Here is a 24,199-nt window from a genome sequence, read left to right as displayed (position 1 = left end):
CAACAGAAACTTAATACAAATTCAAGTAGGATTCTTTATGTGGAAATTGACAAGTTGATTCTAAATTTTATATGGTAATGCAAAGGGCCAAGAATCACCAAGTAAATCTCGAAGATGAACATAGTTAGAAGATATATGCCACCAGATATCAAATCTTAATGTAATGTGATAGTAATTAAAATTTTAATGCAGGACTATAGTTTATTTGCCATTATAGTATGGCAGATAAACTAATGTATGGCAAATAAACCAATGAAACAGAACCTCTCTGGAATGAGAGCCACATATAAGGTCACCTGACTTATGGCCATGGTGGTATCGCATTGTAGTATGCAAGGAATAGTCTTTTTAATAAATGATATTAGATCAATTGCCTATCCATAAGAAACAGGGCTTTGTCACCTGGGCTGCAGTGCAGTGGCACCACCATAACTCACTGAAGCCTTGAACTCCTGTGCTCAAGGGGTCCTCCCACCTCAGCCTCCCAAGTAGCCGGGACTATAGGCATGTGCCACTGAGTCTAGCTAATTTTATTTATTTATTTATTTTTGTAGAGACAGGGTCTCAATTTGCTGCCCAGGCTGGTCTTGAACTTCTGGCTTCATGCAATCCTCCTGCCTTGGCCTCCCAAAATGCTGTAATTATAGACATGAGCCACCTCACTTGGCCCAACTGCTCAAGTAGAATAGAAAAAGCAGTAACTGGAAAAAAAAAAAGACTCATAAATTGAATATTATTAAAATGTAGAACTTTCATAACCAAAAGACATTAAGAAGGAAAAAAGAAAAGCCATAGCCTGAAAGACAATATTTGTGTTACATTTATTAGAAAACATGAGAATATTTAAGAACTTCTACAAAACAACAAAACAGTAGACAAACTAGTAAATAATAGGCAAAAGTTTGGAATAGGCACTTCGCAAACATATGAAAAGGTACTCAGGATCATCAATGACATACAACATAATAATAAAGAAGACCCAACAATCCTTCATGCAAAAACAAAAATGACTCTTCCAAATATAACATTGAGATGAAGCTAGACACAAAAGAGTACCTATTTTTCGATTCCTTTAATATAAAATTTAGGAAGCGGCAAAACTATTAGTGTTATAAATCAGAATACTGGTTATTTTGGGAAGATAACTGGGAAAGGCCATCGGGAAGGCTTCTGGGGTGCCGATAGTGTTCTATATCTTAATCTGAGTGCCTTTTACGTGGATGCGTTTACTTTGTAAAAATCCATTGAACTGCATAATTAAGATGTGTGCACTTTACTATATATATATGTTATACTTCAGCGAAAAGTCTACATGGTACAGGAAAATTATTGGGGAAAAAAAAAAGACCTCCCAACAAAGTAAACTCCAGGCCATATGGCTTTTCTGGTGAATTATTTTTAAAGAAGAAATAATACCAATCTTATATAAACCCTTACTAGGATATGAAACACTACCAGCTGACTTTATAAGACTGTCATAAGTTTGATATCAAAATCTTATTAAGGACATTACAAGAAAGAAAATTATAGTCTAATCTCTCAAATATGTTAGGAATGGGATGATGAAAGTGTTCTGGAATTAATTAGCAGTGTTGGTTGCCCAATGTCTTAGTCTATTTGGGCTGCTATAACAAAACACTATAAACTGGTTAGCTTGTACACCGTAGAAATTTATTTCACGTAGTTTTGGAGGCTGGGGAGTTCAAGACCAACACTGGCAGATTTAGCATCTCCTCCCATGGTGGGAGGGCAAAAGGAGTTCTTCTGGGCCTCTTTTATTAGGATGCTAATCCCATTTGTGACGGCTCTGCTCTCACGACCTAATCATCTTTGAAAGGCCTCACTTCCTAATGTCATCACCTTAGGGGTAAGGATTTCAACATATGGATTTGGGGTGGACTCAAACGTTCAGACCGTAACACACAACTTTGTGAATGTACTAAATACCACTAAGTGGTATAATTTAAAAAGGTAACTTTTATGATACGTGAATTATATTTTAATAGAAACATCTAAAATGTATCATGAAAGCATATTTGCCATATATAAAATGATTAAATATTATGACCAAGATGATTTATTTTAAGAATGTAAAATTGAAATTCAAAATCATTTGCCTTTGAAAAATGTACTCAAAACAATTTGTTACATTAACAGAAAAAGAGAAACATATGGTTACATCAATATATGTAACTAAAGTGTTTGATAAACTTCAACATGATTCAAATACCAAAAATTTTTTTAACAATGAAGAATATAAGAGAATTTCCTTATTTCAAAAATGGTTATCTGCAAAAAGCCTACAGTAGACACCAGCTTAATGGTGAAATGTTTTAAACTTTAACTTTGAGATGTGGAACAAGACAAGGATGGCATCTATTGGTACCAATGTTCAATGTTATACTGGTGGTCCTAGCCAGTGTGATAAAAAAGAAAGAAAATAAGGAAATAAGGAAGGAGGGAAGGAAGGAAGGAAGAAAGAAAGAAAGGAAGGGAGGGAGGGAGGGAGACAGGGAGGGAGGGAGGGAGGCAGGGAGGGAGGGAGGGAGGGAAAGGAAAAAAAGAAGACGAAGAGTTAAATAAAATAATAATTATCTGGGGGTTTTGTACAGTGTCAACCAGGCCAATTTGGAATTAAGTTTTCCAGACTTAGTTTCTCTGTATGGTTCTGGACTAGGGTTACGGCATGAGAAATTAGCCGATATTTGAGAGGCAGAAGTTAAGCAACAGCCATTCCACTCTGAAGATCATCTTTGGATAAAGCTGGTGAGGCACAGTGCAGGAGTGGAGGGTTTGGAAGATAGACCTTTTACCAGAGGCTTGAGGAATACATTCACATGGGGAGTTTCAGCATCCTCTGCCATGGCTCATTCTCTGTGGGGCAGGAACGACAATGGGAACTGTTGCCATTGAACTGGGTTCTCTGAATTCACTTGGGGACCAAAGGACCTCAGGGTGGCAGAGTCCAAGTAGCAGCACTTAATTGCCAGAGACAATGGGGGTTCTTGTAATGGATATTAGAGCTGAAACAGCAATCAGAATGATTTGACTGAAGAGAATATTGTTACAGGGCTAATTGATCATAGAGTCTCTGAAACTGAAATAGATGGATAGCTGACTAAAGTGTTTCTTGATGTGTATAAGCGGAAGAGATTTAGATCAAGTGAATAAGAGTCTGACTTGAATTACTGCAAAAGAAGTTCATTGTTCATCAACAATTCCTAGACTTGAACAGTTTATAGACCCAGAGAAGCACAAACAGATGGGAGACTGTATCCTTTTGAGGAAGCACCTGGTACCTTCCCCTAGCCTTCTCCAAGAAGACTTGAAGTCATTTACCAGGATTTGGATATAGAGAGTTTACAGAACTAGAAACAGAGATAAAAACATAGATATAGGTATAGGTGTATTATTATATTTTTGTTTTCTCTATTTTACTATTTTTTCATATTTCCAAGAAAATTTCTATTCCAATTCCATGTTATCTTATTATAGATTTCAAATAAGATGAAAGGTTTCCCAATTTGTTTTACAAAATAACAAAATTGTTTCTTAAAGTGGATAAACAGCAATAAATGTGTGACCAATGTCATTTGTAAATTTAGATTCTGAAGCTCATAAACTTTCTAGTAAAAGGAACATTTTTAAATGCCAAGAAGAAAAGAAGACAAGTCCCCAAGCTATCTAAAGAGAACAGTAAGACAAAGATGTTATACACTATATTTCACTGAGCCTCAGCCTGGCCCTCCACTACACAGGTGTATTACTTTTTAATAAAATGAGATCTTGCCATATATGCCATTCATCTGATTCTTTTTCCACATAAAACACATCTCTTTCTAGTCATTAAGTGCTTCTTTATGTTATCATTTTTATGGCTGAATACCATGCCAGTGTATGGATATACTTTTTTCCATTCTGCGTAGCTATTTTATGTTTCTTCGGGAATTCTTTATAGTGGTCATTTGAACACATCTTTTTCCTCCTAGTAGATTATTTCCAAATCATAGTTTAAAATATTTAGGTTGCTTTAACATTTTAACTAATATAAATGATGCTGCAATGAAAAGTTTATACCAAACTGCTTTAAAAAGTGCGTGATTATTTTGTAAGTATAAATTCTAAGAAGTAGGTTAAAATATATGCCCACTTCTGAGGTTAATAGTGCATGGTGCCTTTTGAGAGGATGTGTTGACCTCGTGGTATGTGAGAGTCCAGGTTCTTTCGCAGCTTCACTAATCTTGAAGAGCATAAATGTTAAAAATCTTTACTGATTCGCCAAGCAGTATGATTATTATACTGGAGGTGGTAGAACCACCATAATTTCAAATTTATTGAAGTAGAATCAAGTTTGAAGGATTTTATGTATTTAAGCCCCCAGAATTAGAAAAGACACATCCCAGGATAAGGAAGAACTTAAGGAAAGGGTTGCCAGGAACCCTGTAGGAATATTCGAGAACATTACCGCTGTCTTCAGCCATGTGAAGGACAGATTGCACAGAAGGAATTCGGTTAAGATTTTTATTATTCCAGAGAAAAATTAGAATGTATCAGTAAAAGAAATAGGAAGGGATATTTCAACTCACTCTCACAAATAGGTGTTTCATTATCCCAAATGAGAGTATTGTCTGAGATGATGCATGTGGCGGACGAGGAACCAATGAGTCGGTATCTAGAGGCAAAAAATAAGGAATATTAGGTTCCAAAGACACAGGTCAACTATCCAATTAAATTACTACTTCCAGAGATTACACTGTTACAGAATTCAGAGGGACATTTTCTACTTGTCAAAGGATTATCTGTCACCTTCCCAAGTTTCACATTCTTCTTGGGACTTTTGGACTTTCTTTTTCTTACCTTCTCAGTTGGATGAGCTTTCTCTTCTTTATTACCTTATGACAGTTTTTTATGCAAATCTAAGATGAATTACAGTTTTTCCTACAAATTTCATTTTTTAAAAGATAACACAAACTTCTTGAGTGCAGGGAAGCTGTCATATATATACATGTATATGTGTGTGTATATAGTCGTGTTGCATGTATTTCTTTGCCTTAAAAGTGTGAATGTATGGATGCATGGATGGGCTTTTGTCAACAAGATTCATCAAAGAAGGCCAAAATAGGCCATTCACAGTGGCTCACCCCTGTAATTCCAGCACTTTGGGAGGCTGAGGCAGGAGGATTGCTTGAGCTCAGGAGTTCAAGACCAGCCTGGGCAACACAGTGAGGCACTGTCTCTACAAAAAATTTATAAAAAATCCAGGCATGGTGGCACATTCCTGCAGTCCTAGCTACTCAGGAGGCTGAGGCAGGAAGACTGCTTGAGCTGGGGAGATTGGGGCTGCAGTGAGTGCTGATCATGCCACTGCACTCCAGTCTGGGCAAAAAAGCAAGACCTTGTTTCCAAAAAAAAAAAAGAAAAAAGAAAGAAAAAAGGAAAGAGAAAGAAAGAAAGAAAGAAAGAAAGAAAAAAGGAAAGAGAAAGAAACAAAGATGGATGGAAAGAAAGAAAGAAGGAAAGAGAGAAAGAAAGAAAGAGAGAAAGAAAGAAAGGAAGGAAGGAAGGAAGGAAAGAAGGAAGGAAGGGGATTCATAACTAGAAGCAAAGGAAATCCAGGCTGACCAAAAAGAATTGAGCACTCATTTTATACTTAAAATATTAAAGTCAGCAATTCTCAATTAGTATATCTCAAACTGTTCAAAGTGTGCCATAAATGTGGAATAATTTATGACATTTATTTTACGTCACCTTAGACTCTGTTGTGATAGATGGTTGGGTGAAACTAGTCATAGTGAGGGTAGGGTCAAACTTGATAGTACTATACATGAAGGAATGAAGCAATATCAAATAACAGTCATGGTTATTGGTTTAGCGGAGAACTTTGCTTTATGAGCATGTAAGAAAACCTGGCAACATAAAGCTTTATTCAAACAACAAAACAGTGCCAAATGGAGATCAAATAAATAGTGAGACAACAGTGGGTGCTTCTGAAGACACTTGATGCACCGTTGCATTATAGTAGTGATTTATGATGTACTTATTAATGACTTCAATATCATTTTGTTGTTGTTGTTGTTGTTATTTTTTTGAGACAGATTTTCACTCTTGTCGCCAAGGCTGGAGTGCAATGGTGCGATCTCAACTCACTGCAACCTCCACCTCCCAGATTCAAGAGATTCTCCTGCCTCAGCCTCCTGAGCAGCTGGGACTACAGGTGCCTGCCACCACACTTGGCTGATTTTTGCATTTTTAGTAGAGATGGGCTTCACCATGTTGACCAGGTTGGTCTTGAATTCCTGACTTCAAGTAATCCACCCACCCTAGCCTCCCAAAGTGCTGGGATTACAGCCACCACACCCGGCCTCATTTTGTTTTTTAATGCTTTCTAGTATACCACCAAAAATGAAATCATTTTCAATTGCACTGCCAACAGACATACACACAAGTATGAAGTATGTGAACAAATGAAGTGAAGAAGGGCTGCAATCCTATATGTGCGCCTCCTTCTGTCTATTTGTCTTAGGAATAAGGGATCCTGGAGACTCCTCTGGCTTTTGACCTCACTGAGGTTATTTCTCAAAGTGTTCTTTTTGATTTTCTAATCATGGGGGTTGGGATAGGAATGGTGAAGCAAGTTCAAATTTAAGTTGGCATTTTTTTCTTCCATACTATTGTTCAGTGCTGTAGTACTGAACATTTTAAATATGAGTCAAAAGATAACTTTGTGTTCACTGATCAAGGGGAACAGATGGAAAAATATTTTAATTTATTAAACTTGTCCCTCAAAGTAGATTAAGCGACTGAACAAATAATAGTTTGAACACCTCTCATTCAGAATGTTTATGAGGAAGTAAAGCAGAGAGATGAAATCCATGCTACTTATTGTAAGGGAAGCTCTCATATCCATTTGAACAGATTGAAGCCTTTACATCCTACCCTATCTTTTTGGATCTCCCAGGGAAGAGAGAGTTGTGGATTCACAAAGTTAAGCCATGGTTCAGGAAAAGCCATGATCATTTCGTTGCCAGAAACCACATACAGCATGTGGGCAAACATGTCTAGACTTTTGGGAGTCTCCTCCCCAGAGCCCAAAGAGGGACAGTGAAGCCTGGGATATTAGTCCCATTTCCATTTTCCTTCTTAATCTATGTGCCTTGAACCAGGTGGATGGGTTAGGAAAAAATGAGAATAAAAAACAAATTTTGCAAATTATTTAGGTTAACACATTTTCTTTTCTTTTTTTTTTTTTTGAGACGGAGTTTCGCTCTTTTTGCCCAGGCTGGAGTGCAATAGCACGATCTCGGCTCACTGCAACCTCCACCTCCCAGGTTCAAGTGATTCTCCTGCCTCAGCCTCCCGAGTAGCTGGGATTACAGGCATGCACCACCATGTCTGGCTAATTTTGTATTTTTAGTAGAGACGGGGTTTCTCCATGTTGGTCAGGCTGGTCTTGAACTCCTGACCTCAGGTGATCCACCCGCCTCGGCATCCTAAAGTGCTGGGATTACAGGCATGAGCCGCTGCACCCAGCGGTTAGCATATTTTCAACCTTAAATAATGAGATCCAGAAAATATATTTAAGGATAGAGTTTATTTGAGCACAAAGCTTAAAGGTAGCCACATGGAAGACTCCAACTCCGAATGAATGGGGTCAGCATTCCAAAGTGGAGGATGTAAAGTATCACTGATATAGGCAGAGAGAGAGAAATTTTAGCAGGATTATATTTTCCATATGGGACCATGAGTAGTTACAGCACTTTGATTTGTTACAGATTGCTACGTTCCAAGGAAGATTACTTTATTGCTCCCGGAAAAGGGGTAGTGATCTGAGGGGAAGCCCATCCCCTTGGAAATATAGTAGGAACTTAAAAAAAACTTTTTATCTTGAGATAATCAGATTCACACGCAGGGTATAGTACAGAGAGATCCCAGGTACACTTTACTCAATTTTCCCCTAATAATAACATTTTGCAAAACAATAGTGCAACATCAACATTAAGATATTGACATAGTTCTAATCCACACATTTTGTTCAAATTTCCTGTTTTACCTGTACTTATTTGTGTGCATGTATGTTTATGCACATGTGCCTGTGTATTTATGTCTATGCCGTTTTAAAAAATAGACTTTGTGTTTTAGCACAGTTTTTGGTTCACAGCAATAATGAACAGAAGATACAGAGATTTCCTATGTACTCCCTGCCCCTACACATGGATAGCCTCGCCTATCATAAACATCCTTCACCAGGGTGGTACATATTTTTTGCAACTGATGAACTTACACTGACACATCATGGTCACCCCAAGTCCATAGTTTATATTAGGGTACACTCTTGGTATTGTACACTATACGACTTTGGATAAATTTATTATGACATGTGCCTACTGTTATGGCATCATACAGAGTAGTTTCACTACCCTCAAAATCCTCTGTGCTCTGCCTATTCATCCCTGCTTCTTCCCTAACCCCTAACAACCACTGATCTTTTCACTATCTCCATAGTTTTGCCTTTTCCAGAATGGCATATACTTGGAATCATATGTTATGTAACCTTTTCAGATTAGCTTCTTTCACTTAGTGGCAGTGAAAAAAGATTCACTAAAAGGTTCCTCTGTGTCTTTCCATGGCTTGATAGCTCATTTACTTTTTGGTATTGAATAATATTCTATTGTATGGATGTACCACAGTTTATCCATTCCCTTGCTAAATGACATCTTGATTGCTTCCAAGTTTTGGCAATTATGAATAAAGCTGTTATAAACATCTGTGTGCAGATTTTTTTTTTTTTTTTGGTGTGAACATGAGTTTTCAATTCCTTTGGATAAATACCAAAAAGGATAACTGCTGGATAATATTGTAAGAGTATGTTTAGTTTTATTAAAAAAACTGCCAAATTCTCTCTCCAAGTCATGGTACCATTTTGCATTCCTACCAGCAATGAATGAAAATTGTATCCCCCTCACCCCCAAAATATATTGATGTCTTAATCCGCAGTGCTTATTAATGTGATCTTATTTGGAAATGTGGTCTTTGGAGAGGCAATCCAGTTAAGATGAAGTTGTTAGTGTGGCCATTAATCCAATATGACTGGTGTCCTTATTAAAAGAGAGAACTTTGGACACAGACATACACAGACAGGAGAACAGCATGTGAGGACAGAGATCCAGAGGGAAGACAGCCATGTGAAGACAGAGACAGAAACTGGGGTTCTGCTGCCACACGCCAAGGAAGGCCTGGGGCTCCAGAAGCTGGAAGAAGCAAAGAAGGATTCATCCTTACAGGTTTTAGAGGGAGCATGGCTCTGCCAACACTTTGATTTTGCACTTTCAGTCTCCAGAACAGAACTCCAAAAACTTCATTGGTATTAAGCCACCCATTTTGGAGTACTCTGTTACAGCAGCCCTAGCAAACTACTTGTGCTATGAGCATTAAGATTTCTCTCACACAGCTACTCAATGGCCTTCCTTTTTTTCCAGCAATCTCTACTCTGGGTTAAGGCTGTTTGTGTGCTTTGACTATACTCTCCCCCATTTTCGTCCTTCTCACCCAATGAATGTCACACTTTTCATATTTGCACAGCCTTGGTTTCCAGCAAGGATACAGATGATTTTCCCCTGATCTTGTCATACCTTTGCTCATTTCAGTCAGGAGCCAAACACTTGTGTTGAAGCCTTTAAAGAGCAGATGGTAATAGCTTAGTTGTCCTTTCTGAGATGTGACTAGAAGGTAGTATGGCTGTACTAGAACTCTTGAACCAAGAGATGTTGCTGCCAACTCACCCTTCAGTACAAGAATAATTAATTTGGGATCCGAACTGGATGTCTTTGATCACATGCACCATGCCATTCACAGGATCTCTAGGATTACGACATGATTTACCTACAGGAAAGAAACAGAATTTTGGAGCCAAGTAGAGTAAACTGCAAATTTTTTTTAGTACATAAGTTCTCAACCTGCCTGTAGCTTACTGAACACATGCAGTTCTGATGTTTCCATAGATTTTCTTACCTTGAGGAAACTCACTAGACTACCTTGGGATCAGCTCCCTTTCATAAAAAACTTCCCTTTCAGATCTGTTTCATTCCCATATTATGCCTCCCAGAAAAATGTAAACTTTGTTATTATCTGTAATTCAATTCAACTGGTATAATCCAAAGATCTCAAAGCCCAAGATTATCACATCTTTGAGTTATTTAATCCACTTCCCTTTCTTGTCCCAAGTCATTCATTACTTAATTTTAGTCATGTAAATGGGAGACCCCCAGTGAATGGGGATTTCCCCTCAATCATGTCCTGTGATGGCTGTTTCTCATGAAATAAACTTGTAATGAAGGCTCCAGTAACTCAAAGCAGTAACAAGGTATGATCTACAAGAATAATTCTCTTACATATTTTGCACCTTGGCAAACTAATTGTCATATGCAACTCAGTCACAAAATTTGAACAAATTGAATCAGATCTTACAGATGTTTGACTGACAGAGGGGTTCCCACTCCAGAGTTACTTACGTATGCACTTGTCCTCAGCACTTGTCCAGACTGAGTTTTTTAGGCAGATGATAGAAAACGGTCTTCCATAATAACCAGGGCGACATTCATACTTCAGATGTGTCCCAATGGAAAACTCAGACTCATCAATTAGTTCGGTAGGCCTGGCAAATGGAAGCTGTTCCGGGGCATTGCATTGACCTGGAGATCAAGACCATAGCAGCATCAAAGTTAATGAAGAAATTACCATACTTTTTTTTTTTCTTTTTTGAGACAGAGACTGGCTCCATCACCCAGGCTGGAGTGCAGTGGCGCTATCTTGGCTCACTACAACCTCCACCTCGTGGGTTCAAGCAATTGTCCCTACCTCAGCTTCCTGAGTAGCTGGGATTACAGGTGCCCACCATCACACCTGGCTAATTTTCGTATATTTAGTAGAGACGGGGTTTTACCATGTTGGCCAGGCTGGTCTCGACTCCTGACCTCAGGTCATCTGCCCACCTTAGCCTGCCAATGTGTTGGGATTACAGGAATGAGCCACCGTGACCCTGTTGAAATTCCCATTCTACTTTCTTTCTCTACAATATACTACATAGATGTGATCAAAAAAGAAAAAGAACACTTCAGTAATAGCCAAGGGGTGCAGGAGTGGTGGCTCATGCCTGTAATTCTAGCACTTTCAGAGGCTAAGGTGGGTGGATCACTTGAGGTCAGGAGTTTGAGACCTGGCTGGCCAACATGGTGAAACCCTGTCTCTCCCAAAATACAAAAAGTTAGCAGAGCATGATTGCATGTGCCTGTACACGTGCCTGTGCACAGCTACTCGGGAGGCTGAGGCAGGAGAATTGCTTGAACCCAGGAGTAGAGGTTGCAGTGAGCCAAGATTGTGCCACTGCACTCCAGCCTGGGTGACAGAGCAAGATCCCATCTTAATAATAATAATAATAGCAAAAGGACTGATTCCTTTAGAACAGTGGTCCCCATCCTTTTTAGCACCTGGGACTGGTTTTGTGGAAGACAATTTTTCCTGGAATGGAGGGTGCAGGGGAACGGTTTTGAGATGAAACGGTTCCACTTACATCATCAGGCATTAGATTCTCATAGGGAGCATGCAACCTAGATTCCTCGTACGCACAGTTCACAATAGAGGTTTTGCTCCTATGAGAATCTAATGCTGCCACTGATCTGACAGGAGGTGAAGCTCAGGCAGTAATACTTGGCTGCTCACCTCCTACCGTTCTGCCCAGTTCCTAACGGGCCACCGGACAGTACCGGTTCATGGCCCAGGGGCTGAGGAAACCTGCTTTAAAAGATGCCTCAGAAATAAGCTCCTTTTTAAAAAATCAACATACATCCATTCAAAAAGTCTCTGCTAGTTTGAAGGCAACTAAGCTATTTATATCATCTCTCACTAAAGGAGGAGCTGCATTTCACAGCTTCAAAATTTAGTTAATCAGTAAGTGCCTGTGCTGTGGCTTCATCTCTCCCATCATCATGCATAATTCTTTCTTGTAATGAGATCAGTCAGTGAATCCAATCTGTTAATATTTATTCAAATCTTCTAGATGCTTACTGATTTTGGGGGGACTACTTGGTTTACTAGATACTAAATGAGTTGTACTAAAATATTTTATTTATTGTACATTTGTCTATTTCTTTTTATAATGTTGTCCATCTATTATTTTATATATTTTGAGGTTATCAGGATTATAAAAAGTTAAATTGCTATGTTTTATGGTAGAGCAACCTTCTTTATTATAATAAAATATCTCTATCTCTAGAAATGAATCTTGCCTAAAATTCTACTTTGTTTACTTTATTTGTGGGACAAATAAAAAATAAATAATGAGTTGGGAGATCTACTCCCCAATATATAAGTGCTTACTTTGAATATAGAGTAGTCACCCATGTATCTGTGGGGGACATGTTCCAAGACATTAGCCAATACCTGAAACCTCAGATAGTACCAAACCTGATAGCTGTCAACTAGAACACATTTCTGTTCACATCTTCCACCCACAAATTTAATGCCTTTCCCCTCTTAACTAAGCACTTAGCATGCACTGTGGTTGTAACTTTTGCAGTTTGAAATGTGACCACAAAAGTAGCACAGATTTATTTTTCCTTCTTCACAATTTCATCGTTAGAAGATTCCTTCTTACCTTAGGTCTTAGCAACTTTAACATACAATGTTTTTCTTTCCTTATTAAGTGGACAACTTTCACCTTTTCACTTAAAGGAAGCACTTGCTACTAAACTGGACCCTAATGGTAATGAACTCCCCTATTAGGCTCAGCTAAAATTTTGAGAATCTATATGGAAAGATGTGGTAGGCTAAGTAAGGACCTCTCAAAGACATCCATGTTCTGATCCCTGAAGCCTGTGAATGTTACCTGTAATGGTAAAAGGGCTTTGCAGATGTGATTAAGAATCTTGAGATGTACAGATTATCCTGGGTTATCTAGGTGGGCCTTAAATGTAATCACAAGGGTCCTCATAAAAGGGAGGTAAGAGGGTGAAAGGAGACAGAAGAAAGATATTTAAAGACACTATGGTGCTGGTTTGGAAGGTAGAAGAAGGAGGCCATGAGCCAAAGGATGGAAGCAGACCCTGGAAACTGGAAAGAGCAAGAAAACCCCTTCTCCCCTGGAGCCTCCACAAGGAACACAGCCCTATGGATCTATTTTAGACGTCAGTCTCCAGAACTGGAAGAGAATACATTTCTGTCGTCTTAAGCCACTAAGTTTGTGGAAATTTGTTACAGCAGCAATAGAAAACTAATACAAAAAGAGAATGGTATATAGCGTTAAAAATGTTGGGTTCATAGATTGAACTTTGAACCCAATGTCTTCTACTTAATGGCTATGAGGTCTTAGGCAAACTGCTTAATCTTGCTGAGCCTCAGTTTCATCTTCATAAAGGGAGTAATATTTTCCTACCAGGTTTGTAGGAAGAATCAAAAGTAGTATATGCTCTCACATACACAGAAGCACTTCATAAGTTATACTTATGATTATTACCCTTAGAAAAGGCGGGGGACTTCTAAGAGTTAAATTTTATCATTCTGCTAAAGTGGGAGTGCTTGCTTTGCTTCCAAGAGTTTATTTTCTGCTCCTTTGCAGAGCTAGTTTAGAATGAGCCTATGTTGTTGGGAATGCACTGGATGACCTCAGTGATTGGGGACCTCAGCTCTCCTGAGTGAACGTGCCCCCGATTCAGCCTGGGACTTCTCTTCTGCATCTCATGAGCTCCATCATAGTGCCCACGGGATCCCGGACAGACAGGAGAATTGCTAAGGTTGCCTTTTCCCTGTTGACAACGGCTTTAGTCAGAATTGGAAGCCTAACTCTGTGCTTTCTACTGAAGCAAAGGATGATGCTCCAAGAAAGCTCATATTTCTCACTTATTTTTCCCAGACAGCCTGTATCCATCATCACACATTTGCTTTATTAAGCCAGCAGTTGTTAAACAAGGATGCCCTTGTCTATGTTTCCTGCTTCATCTCGTGCCACTTGGTCCCCTCACCAAGGTGTGGCCCTTTCCCCTTTTTCAGTTACCCGAAGACACACATTTTCCCCCTGTCTATGACATTCCTTCTGTGTGACGCACTTTTATCTTTGCTCTGACTTTGATTCTTCCTCCAGGTGTCTGCTAAAATGGTACTTTCTTATCGAAGCCTTCCCTGGCCTGTCTATGGCCATACCACCCTGAACACACCCAATCTCATCTGAAGCCTTTCCTGACCCTCTTAGGGATTTGGCATTGTTTGTTATTACAATTTGTGCCTTTTATCTTTGTGGGCTTTTAGAAGGATCTATTTCTCTCAACAGATATTAGACATGAATAATTTAAAGGCAAGAGATGATGTGTTTTTTGTACCTCTAAATTAATACCTAGTCCTGGTGCTTAACACTTAATTATAAGCACTCAATGCATATTTGTTGCAAAGAACAACAAATGAAGAATTACTTATAAAACTTAAAAAAAGTCAAGAATTCAAGCTATGTCCCCCAAATCTCTGATTTAGTTGGTCTAGTTTAGAGCCCAGGAGTCTACATTTTTAAAAATTTTCACAGCTGATTTTGATAGATAACAGCACTTTGAGAACCACTGTAAAAAGAAAACGAAAAAACAAAAACAAAAAAACAAAAAAAACTGAGTAAACCAGTTCCTGTTATTTTCAGTGTTATGCATTCACCTTTCCTCTAATTGATACATGGGATGAAATACAATTTCGATATTTGTCTTATCCATTGATGCTGGACAAAGGAAGAAATTCCAAGTGAAGCGCCTAGTGCCAAAAGCTGTATTAAGAGAGAGTAAATGTCACAGCAAAGCTTGCAACAAAAGGATAGAACAAGACCTAAAGTAACAAAACAAATTGAATGAACCATTCTTGGAAAGAAGTTCCTTCCCCTTACTTACATAATATTCTTACCTGCATAGTAGTATATGAATAGTGTAGGTAATTATAAAAAGTAAAGTTGTATAATAGCTCAAAAAAGGAATATATGAGCCTTCAACAAAGAAAGCTTGATATAATTTCCTTTCCCTCCTTTATTACCAATCCGTCAATTGCGGCTAGTTCCTATGATAAATATATTAATATAAACTCCATAAACTGAAGACCTACCATAATTTTAAAAAGTTTTTATAGCTTTATTAAGATATATTATATACAATTATTGATTAGTATTTAAAGTACACAATTCGATTACTTATATGTATGCATTGTGAAACCATCACCAAAATGAAGACAATAAACATTTCCATCATACACCCCACCCCCACAGAGTTCCCTCATGTCCTTCTGTAATCCATCCAAACATCCACTTCCTTCCCTAGGCAACCTCCAACGTGTTTTCTCTTACTACAGATTGATTTGACTTTCTAAAATTTCGTATAACCCAAATCACCTCGTTTATATCCTATCGTATAAAGGAAATCACTCAGGTGCTTTTCTCTTACTACAGATTGATTTGACTTTCTAAAATTTCATATAACCTGAATCACTTCGTTCATATCTTATTGTATAAGGGAAATCACTCGGTTTTTTTTTTAAATGTTTTAGCCTTTACACAAAATAATTAGAGATCCATCTAGATTGCTGCACATATAAAAATTGTTTCCTTTTGTTGCTGAGTGATATTCATTGTATAAATATATCTTAATTTAGTTTATCCATTCACTTGTTCAGGGACATTTGGATTGTTTCCACTTGTTGGTTATTACAAACAAAACTGGTATGAAAATTCACATACAAGTCTTTGTGTGGACATATGATTTCATTGCTCTTGGGTAAAAAACTAAGAGTAAAATGCTGAGTAACATGACAGGGTGTGTGTCTAAGGTTTTAAGAAGCTGTTGAACTATTTTCTGAAGTTAATGTTATAATTTTACCTGCCAAATAGCAGTATATTATAATTCCAGTTGCTCCACCTTATCGCCAGCACTTGGCTTAGTCAATCTTTTTAAAGTTAGCCATTCTAGTGGGTATATATTGTTATCTCCTTTTCGGTTTTGTCTTATATGACTCAGCCCACTTTCACATTCTCCTGATTCAGATCTTCCATTCAAAGCAAGTTGATTTATTCTGTGCTATACACACAATTAACACATAATCACTTTCATGTCTGTTGAAATATGAGCTGTCAACCCAAAGAACACTCCTGCTTTCCATTCTGCACACTTACCCTTTAAGGAATAGACTTGCACTTGCTTTGCTTAGGCACCTCTTTCAGTTTAAAAAAAAAAAAGCATGCACTTTCAAAATATATAAATTTATAAATTATATATGTACTCAAACATAAATTTTATGTCTCAATATAAATTTTTTGAAATGTAATACAGATAAAATAAATATTTTAAATGCCTTGTTAATCATTATGACTTAACACAATCATTAGTTGACATCTAATGGGATAAAAAACAGCCACAGTGAGCTTCTCTGGTCACAGTAGTGAATGTAAAGCTGTATGTCAACTGTCTTCATGATACTTTCTAGATTTTTTGGTTTCATCAAGTTGTGATCAGCTGTGATTAGACTGACAGCATTTCTTCCTCTTAATGCCTCTGACAAAAAATGTGTATACATGTGTCTTTGCGGGGAGGGTGAGAGGGATTGTCAACTCTGCCATTTTCTTGTTTTCTGGAGTTGGTTTTATTACAGGGATCTTCACCCAGTATTTCTGTGTAGGGCACTTTTGATGTTACCTGTCCAAATGTGAAGGTTATTTTAGATTAAAATAGATAATATAAATCATACATCCACTCATCTGAGCATATGTAAACCAAAATACATCACAGAGCACAGAAAGCAAGTTGGAACTTCCCTTCTATCTTGCACCTTTACCTAGCAGGGATAACCAAACCAGATCCTACATGAGGACCAGATGAGGGCGCCAGAGTTCACCCTATGCTAAACACTGCCTGGTAAAGCTTAATTTGCGTACTATTTTATGGCTCAGAATGTGGTCTATCCCCATGAATGTGAGCCGGACAATATGTGTTCTGCTGCTGTTGGATGAAGTCACCTATACATGTCAATTATATCCAAGTGGATTGATGGTGCTGTTGAGTTCAAGTATGTCCTTATGGATTTTCTGCCTGCTGAATCTGCCCATTTCTGATAAGAAGACTTCAGCACCTTTTCTGATATCAGAAAGATATCATAGAAGTCTCCAACTATGATAGCAAATCCATCTATTTCTCCTTGCAGTTCTATGGGTTTTGCCTCACATATTTTGTCTCTCTGTCAGGTGCATACATATGGGATATTATTATGTCTTCTTGGATAAGTGGCCCCTTTATCATTATATGATGCCCCTCTTTATCCCTAATAATTTTTCTTGGTCGGAAGTCTGCTGTGTTTGAAATTAACACAGTTACTCCTGCTTTCTATAACTAGCATTAGCATGGTATATCTTTATCCATTTACTTTTAATATATGTCGTCTATATTTAAAATGGTCTTGTTGTACACAATATATTGTTGGGTCTTGTTTCTTGATCCACTCTGATGATCTCTGTTTCAAATGGTGCATTTAGATCATTGGCACTCAAAATTATTGTTGATATGGTTGGTTTAGTGTTTGTTACTGGTTTCTATTTGTTGCCTTTGTTCTCTTGTTCTGTGTTTCTACTTTTTGTCTTCCATTCTTTTCCTGCCCTTTATTGTTTTATTGGTTTCCTTCCTTCCTCCTTCCCTCCCTCCCTCCTTTCTTTCTCCTTCCTTCCTTCCTTCCTTCCTTCCTTCCTTCCTTCCTTCCTTCCTTCCTTCCTTCCTTCCTTCTTTCCTCCGTTCTTTCTCTTTTGATATGGAGTTGCGCTCTGTCACCCAGGCTGGAGTGCAATGGCATGATCTCCGCTCACTGCAACCCCTGCCTCCCAGGTTCAAGCGATTCTCAAGCCTCATGCCTCAGCCTCCCGAGTAGCTGGGACTACAGGCACCCGCCATCATGCCTCGGTAATTTTTGTATTTTTGTAGAGACAGGGTTTCACTATGTTGGCCAGGCTGGTCTCGAACTCCTGACCTCAGATGGTCCACCCACCTCAACCTCCCAAAGTGCTGGGATTACAGGCATGAACCACCGTTCCCGGCCCTCTTTATTGTTTTAACTGAGCATTTTATATGATGCAATTTTCTCTTCCTTATTCACATATAATTATCATTCTTTTTTTCACTTTTTTCAGTGGTTGTCCTACATTTGCAATATCTATTTGCAGCTAATCTAAGTCCTCTTTCAAATAGCCCTATACCACTTCACGGGTACTGTGAGTTAATCATAATAACAAAACAATCCTAGTTCCTCTGCTATGTTTTGTATAGAAATAAATATCCCCATAAACTGTCCTATGCAAACTGTTTCTGGATTCACTCTTTAAGTGCTAGTAAATCCATACACCTTTCACTCACACTTTCCTGATCGTAGGAGCTAAGACTTCTCCCTTTTCAGTGATCCTGCAGTCTTGCATGACTTCTTAGTCATGATTTTTCAGATATGCATGGGGGTTTTCAGATTACAAAACACTGTCACATGCATTACACCATCTGATTTTCAAAATACCTCTTTCAGAGATCAGGATGTCAGTTATGCTCATTTTATACATGTGGACACTCAGTGATGTGACTTAACTTACTGGGTCCAAGACCCCAGCTGGTAAGTAGCAGAAGCTGGAAAAAGCCGAACACTGGCTTCCTAATAAGTAGATTTCATAAAACTCCACCACCTACTTCTACATGCATATACCTTGGGTGCATAGCTCTTATACTTCTTTAAAATTCTAAAGGACCGTGCACACTGGAAACATCCATCAGCATTTTAAAATTTAAATTATGTCAGCAAGAAAATTTCCAGGTAGTATAGTTTAGGCTGTTTCACATTTGGAGGTTATTGTGATAACCTCAGTAATTTTTTTTATTTTTGCAATTAATAGTGTCTGGGATTGTTTATAACAGTAACTTAATCAACATAGGCAAACTAAAACAACATTCTAGTAAGAAGAGGGTCAGTACTCACAAGGATGACACAAATTCTTAAGCACTGACAACAGATTGCTTAACTTACTGGGCATGCTTCTCTTCTAAAAATAAAATTGTAAGTTTTATCATATCTCTTCACCTGACAGGTTACTTTCTGGTGCCTAAGGAGATCAAATAGTAATAACAACTCTTGCGGGAACTTGGTTTTAATTTATTTTATTTTTTACTCTTTTAGAGAAGAAGGAACACTCAAATAAAGAATGCAAAATGTCTAGTAGCAGAGAAGGGCGAACCTGGAGTTGTCAGAAGAGGCTGGACAGGAACAACCAAGACTGTCACTTCAATTGAGATGTTGCCAGTGAGTCTAGGCAAACAAGAAGACTTCTGGGGAGCCCAAAAATAATAATAGAAGGGTTCTAATTGAAGATGTTTACCTATGTGAAGTTAAGAAAAAGGAAGAGATGTGGCCTCAAAATTTCCATAGTAGTTATAATAATAGGGTTTATTTTGCACTAAACACATCCCTAAAATGCGAACTGTAAACATATCTACTGTTCCTTCTACCTGCAGCGGTTACACTGCATGTTCTGGGGCTGCCCTTACTCCTCTAATCCCCAAGTGCCTGGCATGCATCTGTCTTAAAATATGCTATCAATCAAGTGCAAGGGTGATGATAGCGGTGGTGGCTTGGGGTGGGGAACGAGGATAGTTCTATGTGGGGCAGTTGTCAGGTAATACCTGCATCCCTAGGACTGCTTGTCTAAACACCATTGGGAGCAAAGTGCAGAGGCAATGGTTGAGGGGATAGAAATGGACTCGGGGACAGGCCCTGTGTTAGACACTCGACAGGCTTTATGCCACTGAGGCAGCACCTCCACAATGCACAGATATCAATGTCCCCATTTTACAGAAGAGCAAACAGACTTAGGTGTGCTAAGCTGCCTCATAGTTAAGTTTCTAGGACCAGAACTCAGGTTTGTCGGATCCCCAAGTCCCCTTTCGCTAGGATCAACGCCACGCTCCGCTATAGCCAGCCTAGACTGTGAATACACAAATGCAAGGAATTTCATGCGACACCCGCTCAGCATCTGCGCCTTCCTCTGCGCTGGTCACGACTTAAGCCCCATGCACATGGGGACTCCACGCTTACCCAGAAGCAGCGAGGGTCTCCAGTGAGCAGAAGAATCCCAGACCCGCCGCCCTGCCGGTTTGCGCGCTCAGCCCACCCATCGCACTGCCTTCGGACCCGGGCGTCCAGAGGAGCGCAGCCCAGCGAGGCACGCGAGTTCCCTGCGGGGCCCCGGGTGCCTCGTCCGCCCAGGCGCCTCCCCACGCCCGCCCGCGTCTCACCCCAGGCCACCGGCAGCGCGAGCAGCACCACAACCGCCAGCAGGGATCCTCCGCAGCAGAAGGGGAGACGGGGCGCCGGCGGCCCAACAGGCTCCGGGCTTCTTGGAGAAGAGGCCCCCATTCTCCCCAAGCACATCTACAAACCAGATTTGTTCTCGAAGAAAGCTGAAATAAGAGGAAAAGAGCAGTACAAAGAGGAGGGACCAATCCTTGTGCTCCGCGCCCAGGGTATGGGGAGGGCTGCGGGGTTCCGGGACAAAATGCTTTTCACCACAGCTTCCTCTTCATGGGCGAGGCCATGTTTACTCCCCATTTGCATTGTTTCTAACGGGTTTCTCTGGCAGAGCCCACGTTGCGGACCCAGGTGCAGCAGCAGAGCTTGACAATGCTTGGGCTTCCGATGGATCCCGCGTGCGAGGCTCTGCGCTTACAGACACAGGTGGTGGATGACGGCAGCTCGCCTCCAAACAGCCTGCTTGACTATTCCTCTTTGCAAGAATGTGTGTGGGAAGGTCAGCTAATGAAATGCCTGGTCTCTGTGTTGAAGCGCAATTGCAGGCCATGTGTACAGTGTACAGAGAATGTGAAGAACCAATTTCCTTATCGTGAATTGAGATGTCAGGCCATCGTAAGATTTTTAAAAAGGGAGGGACGATCGGATATACATTTTTAAAATGTAAATGTGTGTATAGTATGGAAGGTAGATTAGAATAGGGCAATAATGGAGAGGGGAGACCAGTCAGGGAGCTTTTGCTGACATCCAAGTGAGGTTTGATGGCGGCCCTGACTGGGTGGATAAAGTGGATAATTAACAAAGATTTTGGAGATGAAATGAACAGTTGCTTGTGTACTGGATATTGGTTACTTCCTTTCTTAAGGTTGGTGGTGAGAAGAAAGCAATCAAGAGTTAGCCCCAGGATTAGAAATGGATGGTGGTGCTACTTATTGAAATATGAAATATGGATGTAGGAGTGACAGATTTAGGGTGACGGTTAAGTATTCAAGGATGAATTTATTCCTCCTATCTATCTGTGATCCTGTGCCCTTTAACCAATCTGTCTCTATCTCCCATTGTCTCTCCCTTCCCCAGCCTCTGGTAACCAGTACTCTACTCTATACTTCTATGAGATGAGCTTTTTTAGAGTCCACATATGACTGGTATCATACAGGATTTGTCTTTCTGTGCGCACTGGTTTCCATTAGGCTTTCTCCCAAAATTCTAGTGGAAGAAATGTCTACTTTGATCATATCACTTATCACACTTTTTAATACATCCAGTGACATTCTTTTAAGGATTTGCTATCATCATTTCAAGTTATTCTCGACAGAGTAATGGGAGAAGCAGTCAGATTGTAGTAGGCTTAGGAAAAGAGAAGAGGAGAAGGCTCAGTTTCTCAGTTTTCCATCACATGCTATCAGAAGGTGCCACTCCTTACCACTTCTGCTGGTATCCATCTCCTAGTGTCTACTTTCTCCCCTCATTCCTTGAAGGTTTTAGCTCCTGGCTCATGGCCACCTTCTCCACTATTAGTTCTGCCACAGTCCCTGGTTATTTCAATATTCACAGCAATAGCATTTTCAAATCCCTGGTCTTAAAGTGCCTTGACCTCTTCTCTGCCTGTGGTCTTGTCCTCTATTCTCCTCTGACACTAATGCTCATGTGCATGCTCTGAAACTTGTCACTGTCACTGCAACCCTCAATGATTTCAGTGATCCCACTCTTTAACCACCAATCCTACTCTTCTCTTTTACCATTAAACTGAATCCAGCAATCTTTGTCTGTCTCAGTGCCTGCAACCCATTGATCCTACCGCTCTCTCTCTCAGCCTCTCACCTCTTTCGTGTCTTCACTTTCATCACTACCAGGTTAAATTCCATACTCTGTCATTATAATCATCATCTTGCACCCACCATTAGCTCCCTCACCCTTCTCTTGCTTTATTATAGGCGTTAGACAAATCGACAATCCTGGTTAGAATCAATTCTCCATTATTTTGCTCCCATACCTGTGAAACTGAATGTGACTGGAAAAGACACAGAGATACAATGACTAGCCTTACTTTAGTAACAAAGAATTTCAAATGGACCATTGTACTGCTGCCTGACATTTCCACTATTTTTTGTCTAATCCATTTATTCTCCCATTCTCCTAAATGACTATTTCATATTTTTGACATTTATTTCTGACACCTTCTCCAACATTCCTAATCTCTGTGAATAGCTTTGTTTCTTTCTTTATTGAGAAAATAGAAACAATCAAATAGATCTACAATTTTCTACCATCGCTCCACCAAAATTCTTGTATTTGGCCCATGTAACTTCCTTCTCTCTTGTTAGTGTATTTATACTGTCCACAGTCTAAGTCTAAGGGTGATCTCTCCACTTGTGCCCTAGATTCAGTTTGCTCTCACTCGCTCAAGGAAACCAGCAATTCTCACTTTCTCCAGCATTATCATACCCCTCTTTCTGCTGGATTTTTACCATCAGCATGCAAACAAATTATTTCTCCAAGTACAGCAGGTGTGTTTTTCTCTTCAGTTTTTTTCCTCCCATTTAATAGTCCTTTTGCTTAGAACGATCTTTGCCCAGATATCTGTCTGCATGGCTACTGCCTCATCTCCGTGAGTTATTTGGCTCAAATAAGACCTTCTTAATGGAGCCTTTCTTGGCCACTATTTAAAATTGCACATTAATTCAGAACTTCCTTTCCTTTTTGCTTGTTTTATATAGATTAAAACATTATACTTACCATTTTTTCATTTTATTACCATCTGAAAATCTGCTTATTGTGTGTCTCTCCCACTAGAATAAAAGCTGCATGAGAACATGTCAGTTTACCACTGCCAAATCCCATGACCTAAAATAATGCTTAGCACAGAGAAGGAGTTCTACAATTATTTCTTGAATGAATGACTACAATGGTTGAGACAGCTAAGGTCAACCACTCTTTCAGAAAATTTGGTGGTAGACAGATAGTTTAAAAGAGAAACATAGATGGTTTGGGGGAAGATTTGTTTTCAGATGGAGGGGAAGGTGGATATCTGTTGCTCTAAATGTGTCCCTTCCTCTGGGATTTGCCCCTAGGTTTTTCCATTGAGAAATCCCCTTTTTCCCATAGTTCAGTGTGATTCTGGAAGACTATGGTTTCTCGACCTCCATATTATTGACATCATGGACCAGATAATTCTTCGTTCTGGAGGGCTGTCTTGTGCCTTAGAGAATGTGTAGCAGTATCCCTGGCCTCTACCCACTAGAGGCCAGAAGCACTTCTCTCCTCCAGTTGTAGTAACCAAAAATGTCTCTAGACACTGCCAAATGTCATTGGGAGGGCAAAATCATCCCACCTGAGAACCAATGAGGTAGACCAACCCTACCCCCATCTCCAAGGCTGGGCAGGCAACTCAGGCCTTGCCCTGTGTTTATTTCACTGTCTTGCTCCTAGTTATTGCTTCCTTTGGGGACATGTAACCCTATTTGGAGAATGAGAGCTATTGAAGGGACTTTTGAAAGACTTATTGGACAAGAGAAGCTCTTTGTACTGGAAAGCTAAGCTGATGAGACGTGCACTTCACATTGTAAGCAAATATTTTGCTGGTTTTTAGGGAGTTTCTTCCAGAGAATGAAGCCAGCAAGGCAAAGCAGCAGGAGAAGATATTCCTGAAGGCATGCTTTGACTATCCCTGTTTTGACAAGAGCCAACTACACGCCTGGCCTTTTCTGTCATGTGATTTAGTAAAATTCATTTTTGGTTTAAGCCAGTGTGAGGTGGATTTCTGTCACATGCAGCTCAGCAGGTCTTGGCTTCAGGAGTTTTGGAGGTGGAACGAAGGAGCCAGTGATGAGAGAGGGTCTAACTAAAGGAACAATGTCCTGGAAAAGAC

General features: G+C 39.6%; 1 protein-coding gene across 4 annotated transcripts in view; it reads right to left on the bottom strand.

Moving 5' to 3' along the window:
* Positions 1-20,558, bottom strand: part of CR1 (complement C3b/C4b receptor 1 (Knops blood group)) — a 132,855-nt gene extending 112,297 nt beyond the window's left edge. For all 4 annotated transcript variants that reach the window (XM_078005098.1, XM_078005092.1, XM_078005100.1 and 1 more), the window contains exons 1-4: positions 20,319-20,558; positions 10,509-10,688; positions 9,780-9,879; positions 4,587-4,672 (exon numbers count right to left, since the gene is read on the bottom strand). In XM_078005098.1, coding sequence (XP_077861224.1) covers positions 4,587-4,672; positions 9,780-9,879; positions 10,509-10,688; positions 20,319-20,454 — 502 coding nt within the window. In that variant the 5' untranslated portion in view covers positions 20,455-20,558. The remainder of the gene's footprint in view (positions 1-4,586; positions 4,673-9,779; positions 9,880-10,508; positions 10,689-20,318) is intronic.
* Positions 20,559-24,199: the final 3,641 nt, after the last annotated feature.

The sequence above is a fragment of the Macaca mulatta genome, chromosome 1 (genome assembly GCF_049350105.2).
Source record: "Macaca mulatta isolate MMU2019108-1 chromosome 1, T2T-MMU8v2.0, whole genome shotgun sequence".
In the NCBI taxonomy this organism is placed as follows: Eukaryota; Metazoa; Chordata; class Mammalia; order Primates; family Cercopithecidae; genus Macaca; species Macaca mulatta.
This window is presented reverse-complemented; position numbering and strand designations above follow the sequence as displayed.